Here is a 14,804-nt window from a genome sequence, read left to right on the forward strand (position 1 = left end):
CACATGGTTTGTTTTGAAAGCCCCTATCCTTCCTCCAAAATTCCCAATTTCCTGCTCCAGAGAGGCAATCTATTTCAACACCTTGAGTAGACTCTTATTATTTACTTACTTTCTTTAAATAATATGCCTGTAATTTCACTTCATGATATTTCAGTTTTAAGCAATATCTAATGTTTCCTCCCTACAGATGATGAGGATTTAGCTTCCCTCTCTCTCTCCCCTCCCCACCTCTTTCTCACACACATTACCCACCCCCCCACTTCAACACATATCCATTCTTTCATCTTCCACATATGGCAGCAACACCATAAATTTAGTGTTTACATTACTATGTTTATACAGATGTATTTACAGTTAAGCCATGTATCTACTATGATTACTTATTCCAATAGAGTATTTTATTTTTCTTCGTGTTCATAATGATCTAGTTTTTTTCTCTGCTTGGTTCTCGTTGTATTTATCACTAATTCAACATCAGACTCTCCTATTTTGTAAATTTCCTCAAACACATAGACAATTCATCTATCAGTTTCACCTTCAGACCTGCTCCAATCTGGACTGGTTGGTTAGCTGTCCCAATCTGATGCATAGTTGTCATGCTGGAATTCTGCTTCACCATCATCCTAGGAATTTCCTTCGCCTCCCTTTTATGATGGGCTCTGTTATCTGATTCCTTTATCTTTTTTTCCCTTAGGTTTACTCCCTGAGTTTTGATGGAACACATCTTCTGATAGCTTCCTGAGAAAAACTGCAAGGTAGAAGAAATTTTCAATAACTTGTATGTCCGAAAAGATATTTTTTATCCTCATACTTCACTGACCGTTTCTTGGTATAGAATTCTGGATTGAAATTATTTTACCTCAGAAATATACATATATATGTATGTATGTGTGTGTATATATATATATATTTATATATACATATAATATATATATATATATAATTTATTTCGAGAGAGAGAGAAAGAGAGCAGGAGGGGGAGAAAGAGAGAGGGAGAGAAAGAGAATCCAAAGCAGACTCCTCACTATCAGCACAGAGTCCAATGTGGGGTTCAAACTCTGAACCATGTGATCAAGACCTGACCCGAAACCAAAAGTTGGACGCTTAACTGACTGAGCCACCCAGGTGCCCCTACCTCAGAATTTTAAAGGCATTGCCCCAATGCCTGCCCATTTCTCATGATGTTGTTGAAAAGTGTCATGCCATTGTAATTCTTAACTCTTTGTAGGGACTTCTTTTTTTCTGTCACTGGAAATCGTGTAGGATGTTTCTTTGAACTCAGTGTTCTGAATTTCACAATAACAACCACTGGAGTGAGTCCATTTTCATTCATCGTTCTGGTATTTAATTGAAAATTCATGTCTTTTGGGGCGCCTGGGTGGCGCAGTCGGTTAAGCGTCCGACTTCCGCCAGGTCACAATCTCGCGGTCTGTGAGTTCGAGCCCCGCATCGGGCTCTGGGCTGATGGCTCAGAGCCTGGAGCCTGTTTCTGATTCTGTGTCTCCCTCTCTCTCTGCCCCTCCCCCGTTCATGCTCTGTCTCTCTCTGTCCCAAAAATAAATAAACGTTGAAAAAAAATTAAAAAAAAAAAGAAAATTCATGTCTTTCAGATCTATAAAATTATACTGAATTATTAGTTCAATGATTTTGTCTCTTGACTACAATTATTCAGATGTTGGATCCTTTAAACTAGCAGTCTGACTTTTGAAAAAATTTCCCATTTTTCATCTCCATATCATTTTTGCTCTAGTCTTGGAGAAAAATTTTCAAGTTTATTTTCTATCCTTTTGATGTTATTTTTCATTTCTGTTATCATATTCTTGATCTCTAAGATTTCCTTTTTTTGTATTCTAAATGCTGCTTTTAAAAAATAGCAATGCCCTTCTTGTTTTACAGATGCTGTATCTTTTATCTGAGAATATTAATGATCGTATGTATTTTTTTTTAAGTTTTCTTTTCCATCTCTATCTATTGAGTGTAATCAATTCTGTTTCTTCCGAGTTTTTTCCTTGTCCTACCTTTTCTTTGTTCTCTATCATTAACTTTCCTCAAACTGTTGAGGACCCCAGACTCTCTGATTGCATTTAAGAGAAGTGCATGAAAAAACTCAGTGTGAGCTCCAAGCATGCATACAGAGCTTGTCAACTGGAAACTGTACTGTAGAATTATCTGGGTTCTCTTCAGACTCTAGGTCTTTTCCCTTAGACAAATCAGATTCTCCAGAGAAGACTCTCCCTATCTTCTTCCGGTGGGGGGATCAGCCTGATGCCTTTATTCTGGGGGCCAAAAAGAGGATGAGGGTTGGGGATGTGTGCTCAATATATACAATTTCGACCTTCACTTCACCCTCTTCTTCCCTCCCACCTGGTCAACATGGAGCCTCTGATCTTTCCTGGAATTGGTCTCAAATCTAAAACTAGGGTTAAAAGGGGGCAATCTTGTGCAGTGGTAATGGATCGATCTACTTCCAAACAAACTTTCAGTCCATCCTGCTATATTCAGTCTCACTTTTACCTCTATTTCCAGAGATTCTTACTGCTACGAATTTCAGAGCTATTGGGAGGTTCTGTGAATATGTTAATATATCATTTTGGGTCTTAGTTTTCTTAATTGTTGCCGTAGGATTCAGCTTTCTTAAGGTACCCTGTCAATTATTCCCTTTACCATAAATTTCCAATTTTCAATTTTTTGTTACCATTTCCTGTCTTAATTTGTGTGTTCTTCGTCTGGCTCATACTCTGAGAAGTCCCTTTATGGTAGCTGTAGTGGCACTTTGGAAAGAAATGTTGTTAAATTCAACTGAACCAGAAGTCTGCCAAACTTTGGAAGTAGGTATCATCTGACTCTCCTTCCTCTTTTTTCAACTTCAGCCTGCATTTCAATTTTGTGGATTTTTCTGTGTCCTCACTGATCATTCAGAAAAAAACTTCACAAGTTCATTCATCCTGAAGTGTAAGGAATGATAGGATTTGATGTGTTCTCTCTCCCAAGAGTATTTTAATTTTTAGCATGGACTAAATTTCTTATCTGGCTTAAGCCAAAGGAATAAAGAAATACAGTTCTAATTAAGAAACGTTAAGTTCCCATTTCTAAGTGTTTTGGAAGCCAGGGAAGCCTGTATGCTTCCCTGAAATCACACTTTGTTGAAGGAGGTCCAGCTGTGCCCATGCATAAGGCAGGTGATAATGTTGGCATCACTATAGGCTTTCTAGGATGAGAAGAAGTAAGGGATGCTGCTCAATGACAATTCTAGTCCCAACCTGTGTGTCTTGGAACTGAGATAATCAGGTAGAGACATCATCATCCCAAATATTGATATTAATCTGGAACAAAACATTTTTTATTACGTTTATAATAAGTATAGAAAGACGGGCATCATCAAATCCAAACAACTCTAAGTAAGCCTGTGTTAAACAGACCCCTTTATACAATTAGTGGTTGTGAGGCATTATGAAAATACAAGACACCACATAACTGTATGACAATTAGGTCAGGAAAATAATTATGGCTAATAATATGACTAACCACCTTAAGCTGTATGCATAATAAAAAAAGATATGCACTCTTGGTTGAAGCAGACACAATTAGCCAAAATTTGGTAGGGAGCACATTTTCATTTTTAGCAAACGACAGAGGATGCCTCCAGCACTCTGGAGACCTGTACACAGAAAATTAAAGTCAGATTTATCTGCAAGGATACAAGCAACAGAAACAGAGGAGAAAAGAAGACAAAACTACAGATAGTCCCTTGTTTACAACAGTTAGACTTAAGATCTTTTGACTTTTTGATGGTGTGAGAGTGATACGCATTCAGTAGAAACCATACTTCGAATCTTATGTGGATCTGTTCCCAGGCTAGTGACGTGCCGTAGGGTATTCTCGGGACGCTGGGCAGCAGCTCCCAGTCAGCCACTAGATCACAAGAGTAAACAAAGGATGCACTTAAAATCATTCTGCTTTTCCCTTTCAGTACAGTTTTCAATAAATTACATGAGGTATCCAAACACTATTATAAAACAGGCTTTGCGTTAGATGATTTTGACCAAGGGTAGTTAATGTAGGTGTAGGCGTAGGTGTTCTGAGCGCATTTAGGTAGGCAGGTAGGTAGGCAGACTGATGTTCAGTAGGTTAAGTGTATTAAATGCATTTTGACTTCAGACCTTTTCAACTTAGGATGTAATTATGGGGACATAACCCCACCGAAGGTCAGGGGAGATCTGTAGTTAAACCTCCTCCTTAACCTTGATTTCTGGTCATATTATTTTGTTAAATACTACTATTACTACTACTAATAATGGTAATAGCAAATGCCAATGTATTGCTTTGCTATTTACTGGACATGTCTACGTAAAGCATCCTACATATGTTAACAAATCCCACACAACCTCCTGTGATAGGTGCTCTTCTCCCCAATTCTTCAGGTGAAGAAACTAAAGCGCATAGAGATAAAGTAATTTGCCATGGTGAGTGGCAGAGCCGGGATTTAAATTTAGGCTACTCGCCTCCAGAGACTGGCTCTTAACACCACTCCACACTGCTGCCACTTTTCTGCTTGTGTTTCCTATTCAACTAATTCAATTACAAATACACAGTTTCATCACCGGTTATGCAAAACTTACTCCACCCTCACCTTATCGAGAACTTAACGGTCCTTTTGATAAAATACCAATACTAGCAAAAACAAACAGGAAGTTCTCCAGGATCTGAACATTTTCATAACTTGTATCAACCCAACCTAAAATTTACCAGCCCGAATTGTGTTTTTCAGAGCTTGACTAATACCCTGTCACATGGTAGTTTTAAGAAACCTCCAGCCTAGTGCTTACATCGTAGCCCCTCTTACCTGTTCTAGGCATTTAGCAGACAGAAGCCCTTCAGATTCTTTCCCTGTTTTCCAGTTTCATCTGATAAACAGAATAGAAGATGCAATACTGAATGCCCTGCACCAATCAAACATGTTACCAACTATTAACTGAACCACCTTACTATGGGTCCATTTGGGGCTTCCTGTCTTAATGTTGAATAATCAACAATTAACAATAATGTAATTTCCAATCAGCAAAGCCATTTCACCAACATGAGTTGATTTGTTCTCCTTCTTAGCATTTAAATGCACGGTCCATTTTTGCCTTAGGAATACTTTGCTGTTTCTTACCAGTCTCCCAAATCTGCCCTTAAAAGACGAACCTCGGAATATTACGTACGGGTATGGCTACGTTTCCCTACAAAATACACCTGCCACTTCCCCTGGAGAAACAAAACGGAGGCTGGCTGAATTTTTCAAACGTGAGGACGACCGTGTCCGCTCGCCCGGCTCCCGCCCCCAGCCGGCCGCGGCCTCCCGCGCCTCCCCCGCCCCCGCGGTGTCCGGCCGCCCCGCCGCTGGTCAGGCCCGGTCCGGGCCTCCCCGGGCCGCGGCGGCGCCCCCTGCAGGCCGCGGCGGGCAGAGCGGGCGGAAGGAACCCGAGCCGGGCTGCCACCGTGTCCGAGCCGGAGCCGCAACCGCCGCCGGAGCGTCGCGGGACCCCCGAGTCCGTGCCGAACGCCCTCCTCGCCGCCCGCCGCGTCCCAGCGCCCGCCGGAGCCGCCGCGCCGCCCGCACACCCCGGAAGCGGCCGGGCCCGGGCCCGCCTCGGCCCTCTGCTCGTCCTCTCCGCCCGCACCGGCCTTCACTCTGGAGCGGCCCCGGCAGCCGCAGCAGGGGCGGCGGCGGCGGATCGAGGAGCTCTCCAGGTCGTCCCGGGAGAGGCTGCTGCAGTCCCGGGACAAGATGTTCTCCAAGTTCACCTCCATCCTGCAGCACGCCGTGGAGGCGGTAAGGCCGCGGGGCAGCGGGCGCACGACAGGCCGGGGATGGCGGCGGCCTACGCTCCCTGCGGCCTCGGCCCGGGGCCTCGGCGGCCCGGTTTCCGCGGAGGGGCGAGGCCGGGGCTGGCGCTCCGGGGCACGGCGGGGCCGTCGGGGCGCCCGGGCCGAGCGGCCTGGCTCGGAGCAGGCCCCCTCCTCGCCGTCCTGCCCCGCGCCGGCGCGGGTCCCTGTGCGTCCACGGGGGAGGGGGTGGGCGGGTGCCCCGGCCGGAGCGGGGTCGCCTGATTCCTTGATGGGCCGGGGGATCGGGAGCACCTGGCGGGGCCGTAGGGCGCACCCCGTAGGACTCCCGGACCGTTAACCTGCTCTGGAAAAAAGTGATCACCGTGGAACAGGACAAAAGAAACGGCCAGACACGGCTCAGGCTTGGGTTTGGCTTGCTGTCGTGTTGACTTTGGAAGGTGGGGTGGGGAGGAAGGTGTGCCCCTGCCGGGGGCGTGGGGGAGGGAGCGGGGGGCGACTCTGCGAGGAGGCCGCCCGCGGACCCGGTTTCCTAATCCTGCCGGCCTTGCCTTCGTTGGCCTCGCGGCCCAACTCAGCTGCATCGTATTGATTGTTGTGAAATGGGAGTTTGGAGGGTCTGGTCGAGTACGTGGTCTAGACCGCTTCCAAGCCTTCGCAGAGCAGCGAGGCCATCTGTTTCCTTTCTTGTTCTCTCTTCCTGGACGCTCTCCTTTGAGGATTTTAGACACCAGCGTAGACAGACATTCAGATACCCTAACAGCCTAACCCAAGAGTAGTAACTAAAGAGGAAATGAATGTCTCGCTGCCTTTTTAATAATAAGAGGTCCAGTTTGCTCTACTTTGGTTGTTTCTCTTTCCTCAGGGAGAGTTGCCCAAACTGAAAAATGCATCCTGTGGGAGAAAGCAGTACTTTGCTAATTTAAAAAAATGTCATTCTCTTTCTGTGTTTAGAGTGTGTGATATAGCACACTAAAATTCACCCAACTTAAAAAACAAAAACAATAAACTAACTGCAATAGAATAGTTTTTATGGTCAGATAAAAATCAAGTGGGTTTTTTAAATTAAGTATGAGAACAAAAACAAATTTAGTACAGTTGTTATTTTAAGTGATATGTGGGAAATGTTTAAAAATCATTTAAGCTCTACTACAAGCTCTTGGGAAAACGTGTATCAAATCAAGAAAGCGTTTTCTTGAATGAAGAGCAGTTATTACACTGAGGGAGATGACGGTTTTAGACTTGAGGACAGCTTTTAATTTTCCTTTCTTATACACAGTCTGCAGCACCTTTATGTTAGAAGAACGTAACCGAAATTTCTGAAAACGGTGACATTTACATTTTATATTATTTTTTAACTTAAAATGCCAAGAATCCTTTAATTTTAACATTGAATACAGGTTAATATTGAATTAAAAAATGGGAATTGGAATTAAAAAATGTATTTCATTATTTACATTCTTTACCTATCAGGCTGATCCTGCCTTATTACAGAAATAAGTAGTTAGAAAAAGAAAGATGGTTTTCGTATTCTCCCAGTAAAGAGTCATTTTTATCCCGAGGCCTGTGTTTTCTGTCCTTGTTTTCTTTTTGTAACTATATGCTAGCATCTACCAAATTATGCATGTCAGTTGTCTGACTGGCTCTGTAATATCCAGCTCCCCTACTTTGCTGAAGTGAGAAAAAGTTAAGAGTGGATTATAATCATCTAGTCCTAGTAACTGATACATTGCATTTAGAAAACTAATGTTTTTATTTTCTTAGAGTTAATGTTTTTAGCTGTGATACCTTCCAGTTTACCTTGATAGGAGGTTAAATCTGAAAACATTTTGGCCGTACTAACTTTTCTTTTTCCTTTTTACATTCCCTCTTGGGAATGAACTCATACATAATGATAAGTAAGCCATCTTTGTGGTATTTGAAGAATGTTTTTTCCTAGCCGAAGATTGGTTTCCATTTTTTCAGTTCTATTTTATTTGCCGGGCGTTTTCTTCTATAAACTACTTTTACCACTCATCAGTTCATTTCACTAGCTTTTCTCTGTACTCCTTTTAATTTGTACGCCCAATTAGCATGTTCTTTTCTGTCCGATGAGTATTTTCTGATAACAGTTTTGCAATTAACATAATTATCCCTGTTTTTCAGAGGTGGGACATTATCCTCTGTGCAGATGCTGACATGACCTTTTTTTCAATTGTGTTGCTGTTTTCAACCATTTTGATATTATTACTTTATAGGTTTCTTTGTTCAATTGGATCAGCCTTCAGCCTTCAAATGGTTTTTTAGAGTTGACCAGATTAACATTTAAATGAGGTTTACAGGCAGAGTTTTCCTTTTTGTTTACTTAATGGTTTCTCCTCGCTTCCTGTTAACATTGTAAGGAAAAAATATATGAGGTATTTTCAAGATTAATATTTGAAAATGAGTTGTTAAGTGGATAGACTGCATTTTGAGTTTAGGAGACAAATTCATACCTTGATCAAAAACAAGAACTGTAACATACCTCTTGCTTCCCTTTTCAGAAATGAATCTTCCCTCAAAGTAAAAATGATCGGCCAGTACGTTTTGCAGTGAATCCATTTTGTTTAGCCTGTTGCCACATGTCACAAGGGTGAAATCAGGCCTCTCTGGTAGTTAGTTCCGAGGTTGGACAGGATCATGCTAGTCCAATTTCTCCAAAGTACAAGTAAAACACTTTCCATTTAGTACAATTCAATGTTTGTTGAGGGCCTGGTCTGTCCTAGGTAATCTGCCAGGGGCTGGTTCTTTTTAAATTTCAGCCAGTTTCACCCTTTCGGGGGCAGATTTATTCCAAGAGGATAAGGGAAGGAAGTTTTATCAACTTTAGCTAATTAATTCAATGGAAGTCATTTTTCAGGGTGTGTATCTTTTCAAAGTAGAGTGAAGAGTTGATGATTGTTGAAACCAGTAATTTTTGAAAAACTATTCTGCCCTGGCAATTAAAACTTCAAATCAAACATCTGTAGTGTTTTCTTAGGCGTATTCTTTTCTGACAGGATCTCTAACTTTAGTTGTTCAGCAGATGTTTTATGAGCCTACCATGAAAGCGTGGCACAGCGCAGAGGAAAGAAGGTATACCTGCGTCCTTGCTCACAATGCTTACAGTCTAATTTAGCAGACAAAACAAATACACAAATTAAAGATCAAACAGTGCACAAGAGTGCGGCCTAGCCCCTAGAGCTGTATAGAACAGGGTCTCAGTTCTACGGCCGACCCTTTCCTCCCTTGCAGGACAAGTTACTTAATCCTTGTACATTTCAACTTCCTCATTGTAAAATGGAAATAATGATACCTATCTCATGGGATTATTGTGAAATTTAAACGAGACAATATATATGAAATGCCTAGTGCGGTACCTGGTACATTGTACGTGCTTCATAAATGTGAACCATTATTATTAATTTTTGGATGATTGTTCAGCCAAGGAGTTCTGTGGGGGCACACAGGATCGCAGGGCTTGGAGAAGGCTCTCTGGAGGAAGGGAGGCTGGGGCTGGCCTTGGGAAAGGCAGGGAAGGTAGGAGAGGCCTTAGGGAAGAGGTTAGGAGGAAGAAGCACTTAGACGATTAGGGCGTGGAGTGTTCACGATGCACGTGGGAGAGTGAGCAGATGGGGCTTTGGTGGCAGATGGGGAGCTCTCCTCTGGGTTACCGCTGTGGGTCTTTCTGTGTGCTCCGGCTTTTGGAAAAAGATGGTCTGAGTGTCTGGTTACAAGCAGTGTTTCCCTTGGGTGAGGCAGTGAACTGGCTTTGGATCTTAATAGGGGTTTGGAAAAAATCGGAGTTTATTGTAAGATAATTTAAGACCATCTAGGAAGTGTAAACTTTGCAGCACTGTGCCCGGCACATAACTGCTCATTAAATGGGAACAACTGCTGTGTCATTTGCTTCTTCACTCTGTAAATACTATGGAGTGCCTACTCTGTGCCACGAGTCGGAAACCGGGAATTCAGTGATGAAAAAGATGCCATAAGCGGTCCCAGCCCTTGTAGAGTTGACGATGCAGTGGAAGTCAGCAATGACAGATGTGGGATCAGGGCTAAGAGAGAGCGAGCCTCAGAGAGGGTGCCACAGAGCATGTGCAGAGAACTGTATCCTTGGCCAGAAGTCTGGCAAGGCTTCCCCGGGAAAGCCATGTCCAAGGTAGGCCTTCGTGTCAAGTTTTGGTCGAGAGTGTTACTGCATGAATTTTCAAAAATTTGATCTCTGTTTTGTAAAAAGTTAATGCAAATTAGAATCCCCTCATGCTGATTCTAAATTTTAAAATTTTTACCCATTGCATAAATGTTTATTTTACATAGTGGTAAAACAGGTGATTTGCATGTTAGAATTAGTAGTGAAAGACAATTTTAGTAGGAAGTTTTACATATATAAGGAAATTTATTCATGTTGTAACAAGATTGTTATTAAACTAAGTTATTAGCAGTTTGGAACTGTCTCACCGGCTACTTAAATATAAATAGGTTTCTTATTTAAATCAAACTCCTGGGAGAGAGAGAGTCACAGGTAAGCAACACTAGCCTGCTTTGAATTTGACTAGAACAACAAAGGTCGCAACATCAATCCTGTAAGATCCTCTGATTTAGTGACTTGGAAATGGAGTTAAGTCCCACAGGTAAAATAATCTGGAACAAGGATGCTGTAATTACTTATATACCAAGGAGATGCCCTTGGAAAAATTTAACAGATCGCAATATTTACACTTAAGAAATTAAGTACGTTTTTTCTTTCTTTTTTTTTTTTTGAAACACCAGATTTCATTTGAGTTTGTCCCAACTGTTAATACATTTAACTTTATAAAAGGTGGTGAATAAAAAACCAGGTCCCCCAAAACAAGAGAGTGTTGATATCTTTGAAGACGATCCTAAAAACAAGTAGCTGATTAAAACAGATTTTTTTTTTTTAAATCTAAAAGTTTCAGGAACGTTATTCTGTTTTCCAAAGGTCACACTTTCTAATTTTCTTTCTAATTTTTTTCTCAATGTCTCCCAAATACTGTCCCTCCCCATGTTCTTCTTCAGGGATAATAATCCCAAAGGTTTAAATTCCTTTTGTTAAAGATCTGAAAGCCTTTTTAAGAATTTCACAGCTCTCCATTTGGAAATGAGGTGCATCTCTTAACCCAGCGCGATTCAGAATGGTGCACACAGGCAAGCATGAGAGCGAGCGTGAAAACGTTGGCGATGGCGAGAAATGTTCTTTCCTAAAGACATTTCATCTTCTGGGTTGACACGCTGAAGGTGTCCAGGACCAATGTGTATAACTTGCCCAATAGTTCTGAGGTTGTTTTGACAGGATTTCGAACTTGAAGAGAATTTAAGGTCTCTCTGCTTGAGGCCACCAAGAAATCAAAACGGAACAGGTAGGACAGGAGTAACATGACCTAGGAGTAACATGACCTCTTAGGTCATCGGTTTAGATGAAGTAGATGGAAATGAAAGATAGTCGGCTGTGCCATGTTTTAGGTTCCCAGAATAGAAACCCATTTGTTTTTAAATTTTTTTTTTTCAACGTTTGTTTATTTATTTTTGGGACAGAGAGAGACAGAGCATGAACGGGGGAGGGGCAGAGAGAGAGGGAGACACAGAATCGGAATCAGGCTCCAGGCTCCGAGCCATCAGCCCAGAGCCTGACGCGGGGCTCGAACTCACGGACGGCGAGATCGTGACCTGGCTGAAGTCGGACGCTTAACCGACTGCGCCACCCAGGCGCCCCGAAACCCATTTGTTTTTAAATAAGCCGGGGCAACTGTGAACATTCTGACCAAAATTTGTGGGCGATAGTAGGACTGGGGTGGTGGGTGGGGGTGCATTCTCTCTATTTTAGGAAAAGACAATGTTGTGGAAGGTGCATCCAGGTCTTTTTCCATCTGTTTAACACACATTTGAAATACTTGGCAGGTTTGCAGTGAAACGGCCAAAGGGATATAATTTTGGTCTTAAAAACATTTGAAGTAAATTTTATTTAAAAAAAATTTTTTTTTCCAACGATTTATTTAGTTTTGAGAGATAGAGCATGAGCAGGGGAGGGGCAGAGAGAGAGGGAGACACAGAATCCGAAGCAGGCTCCAGGCTCCGAGCTGTCAGCACAGAGCCGGACGCGGGCCTCGAACCCACGCACCGTGAGATCATGATCTGAGCCGAAGTCGGACGCTCAATCGACTGAGCCACCCGGGTGCCCCTGAAGTAAATTTTAAAGCCAAAATGTAAAACATTTATGGCTCTGTGGAATTTAAATTGGTAGTGTCTTGTTCACATAGGTATTTTGCTAAAAATATGCGCTGCCTAATCCAGGCTTGAAAAGATTCACATCTGTGTGTCACTGAACGTAGGGAACAGTTTTAATCTGATTACAGGGTTGACTTTGGCATATGTGTTCGTAATGGTGACGTGTAACTAATTACACAGCAGCTTGTACAGTTTTGCATTTCAAAGTCCTGGGTACGAAGATCCCTGGTTATTGATCATTTCATTTTACTGATAATTTAAATAGGATATTGCATCTTTTCATTTCACACTGTTACTTTTGAAGCCGTACGTAGTTACTAGTTTCAGGGAGGAAAAAAAGAATCCCACTTCTTGTAGTTTAATAATAATATTGATAAATGTGATAAATGTGTTTTTCCTCGTTCTTAATAAATCATTGTTACTTTCTTGACTGTGTTTCTCTTTGATATCTGACATATAGAATTGAATTAAAGCTCATCCTTTATTTTTATGCTGCTTTGGTATTATTAGTAGACAAATACAGAGTTATACTGTACAGGAAACGTTTCATGCCATTTTCTTAATCGTTGTGGTCTTTTTGTGTGTGTGTGTGTGTTTGTGCAGCTTGCACCTTCTCTTCCTTTGCAAGAAGATTTTGTTTATCACTGGAAGGCAATTACCCATTACTACATAGAGACTTCGGGTAAGAAACAGAGCTAATGTTAATTGAACAGAAAATTTATGAAATACTAAAATACGTTTCAAATTAGTTTTCAAAGTTGTTTTATATGTAAAGTTATAGCCAAGTTATTGTACTTCTAATTCCTCTTTTAGATTCATTTAAAAAATGTGTCTGTTGAGCACCTGCTATGCATAGGCATTGTTCTAGGCACTGGGTGATAGAATGAACAGTAGATCAAACAGGCAAAATCCCTGTCCTAATAGAGTTTATATATTGACTACGTAGAAGCGAACAATAACTCGACCAATACACATAGTGTGTCAGATGGTAGGTACTAAGGGGAAAATGAAGCAGGCTGAGAGGATAGAAGTGTATACATGGGAGGAAAGGGTACAGCTGGCTATTGTAGGTTAGAGAAAGCCTCATTGCCCAAGCCGACCTCTCAGTTGGAATCGGAAGGAGAGAGAGAGCAAATCTGGGGGGTTGGTTTCAGGAGGAGGACCTAATGCAAAAACCCTGAGGCTGGAGCATGCAGCATGCTTGGCATAGTCTAGGAACCTCAAGGAAGCCAGTGTGGCTAGAGCAACGTGAACAAGGAAAAAAGTGTGAGGGGGTGACATCAGACAGGAGCCGGGTGCCGTTGCGAAGGGCCTTGTAAGCTGTTATAAGGGCTTTAGCTTTTACTCCAAGGTGGGAAGCTTGGGTTAGAGGGTTTTGAGTGGCGGTGTAACGTAATCTATCGTAAAGGGACCACTTTGGCTTCTGTGAAAAAAATGAGATCGAAAGGATGCAGAGGTGAAACTGTAGAACCCTTAGGGGACTTTTGGAATGCTGTAAGCAATGGTGGTGGCTGAAGCCAGGGCGGAGCTGGTAAGAAGTGATGGTATTCTGGATCTGTTTTGCAGAAAGCTTTGTTGATGGGTTGAATGTTGGGTATGAGAGACTGAGTGAAGGAAACTCCAAATTTGTGGACTCGGGCAGTTGGAAAATAGACCACTTAGCAGAACAGGCCGACTGTAGGAGGAGCAGGTTTGTAAGAATGTTTTGGACGTGTTAAATTTGAGATGCCAATTACAGATCCAGTTGGATGTGTCAGGTAGACAGTTGGAAGTAGGAATTTGGAATTTAAGGTGGGGGTCTAAACCAGAGATGTGAAACTGAAATCATCACCTTTAAGTAGGGTTTGAAGCCTTGGGATTGGATGAGATGTTGTAGGGAGTAAGGATAGATGGAAGAGAGAAAGGGTTCAGAAATGGAGCCCTGGGGCTCAATGTTCAGAGGTGAGGATGATGAGAATAATAGCAAAAGGTACTGCGTTTGCCCATGGGGTAGAAGACACCCAAGGTAGAATGGTGTCCTGGGATTTAGAAGAGAGAGATTAATTATGTCAATTGACGGTGATGTCAGGGTAATGAAGTCTAAGAAAGGATCTTTGGACTCAGCCACGAGGAGCTCATTAGTGGACTTGATAAGAGGCATTTTGATAGCAAGGAGGAGAGAGAAGACCTGATTGCAGTAGGTTTAAAAGAAAATGGGCAGAGAACCTGTGTAGACAATGTGTGTGGACTGCTCTGTTACGTCAGTGGAAAGGGGGGCTGAGAAGCGGAGCAGTAGCCGGAGGGAGATGTGATATCAAGAGACGGATTTATGTATGTGTGTATGTATGTAATCTCTACACCCAATGTGGGGCTTGAACCCACAATCCAGAGATCAAGAGTCACATGCTCTTCCAACAGAGCCAGCCAGATGCCCTTCAAGAGAGGGCTTAAAATATGTTTTTAAAGATGGAAGATAGTGCAATTTATACATTGTTGGAATGATGTAGCAGGGAGGGAAAGGTGGACAACAAGAGTTAGATGCGATCATTTCTGAGCAATACCCTTAACTAGGCAAGGGGATGGGGTCTAGGGCACACGTGCAGGCTTAGCCTTAATAGGCATGTGGACAGGCCATCCATTAAATAAGGTAGAAAGCAGAACATATAGGTATAGATTCAGAAAGGGTGGATGTGGTTGATGTACGAAGTCTTCAAAAGTTATTTTCTGGTTGCTTCTGTCTTTCTTAGTGA

General features: G+C 42.3%; 1 protein-coding gene across 3 annotated transcripts in view; it reads left to right on the forward strand.

The window, feature by feature from the left end:
* Window positions 1-5,459: 5,459 nt before the first annotated feature.
* FHIP2A (FHF complex subunit HOOK interacting protein 2A) overlaps window positions 5,460-14,804 on the forward strand; it is a 37,177-nt gene continuing 27,832 nt past the window's right edge. For 2 of the 3 annotated variants that reach the window (XM_047824911.1, XM_047824912.1), the window contains exons 1-2: window positions 5,460-5,815; window positions 12,679-12,757. In XM_047824911.1, the coding sequence (XP_047680867.1) occupies window positions 5,771-5,815; window positions 12,679-12,757 (124 nt within the window). In that variant the 5' untranslated portion in view covers window positions 5,460-5,770. Of the gene's footprint in view, window positions 5,816-6,019; window positions 6,270-12,678; window positions 12,758-14,804 lie in introns of those variants that run through there. The other variant, XM_047824914.1, reaches the window with a different exon arrangement.

This window comes from Prionailurus viverrinus, chromosome D2 (genome assembly GCF_022837055.1).
Source record: "Prionailurus viverrinus isolate Anna chromosome D2, UM_Priviv_1.0, whole genome shotgun sequence".
Lineage (NCBI taxonomy): Eukaryota > Metazoa > Chordata > Mammalia > Carnivora > Felidae > Prionailurus > Prionailurus viverrinus.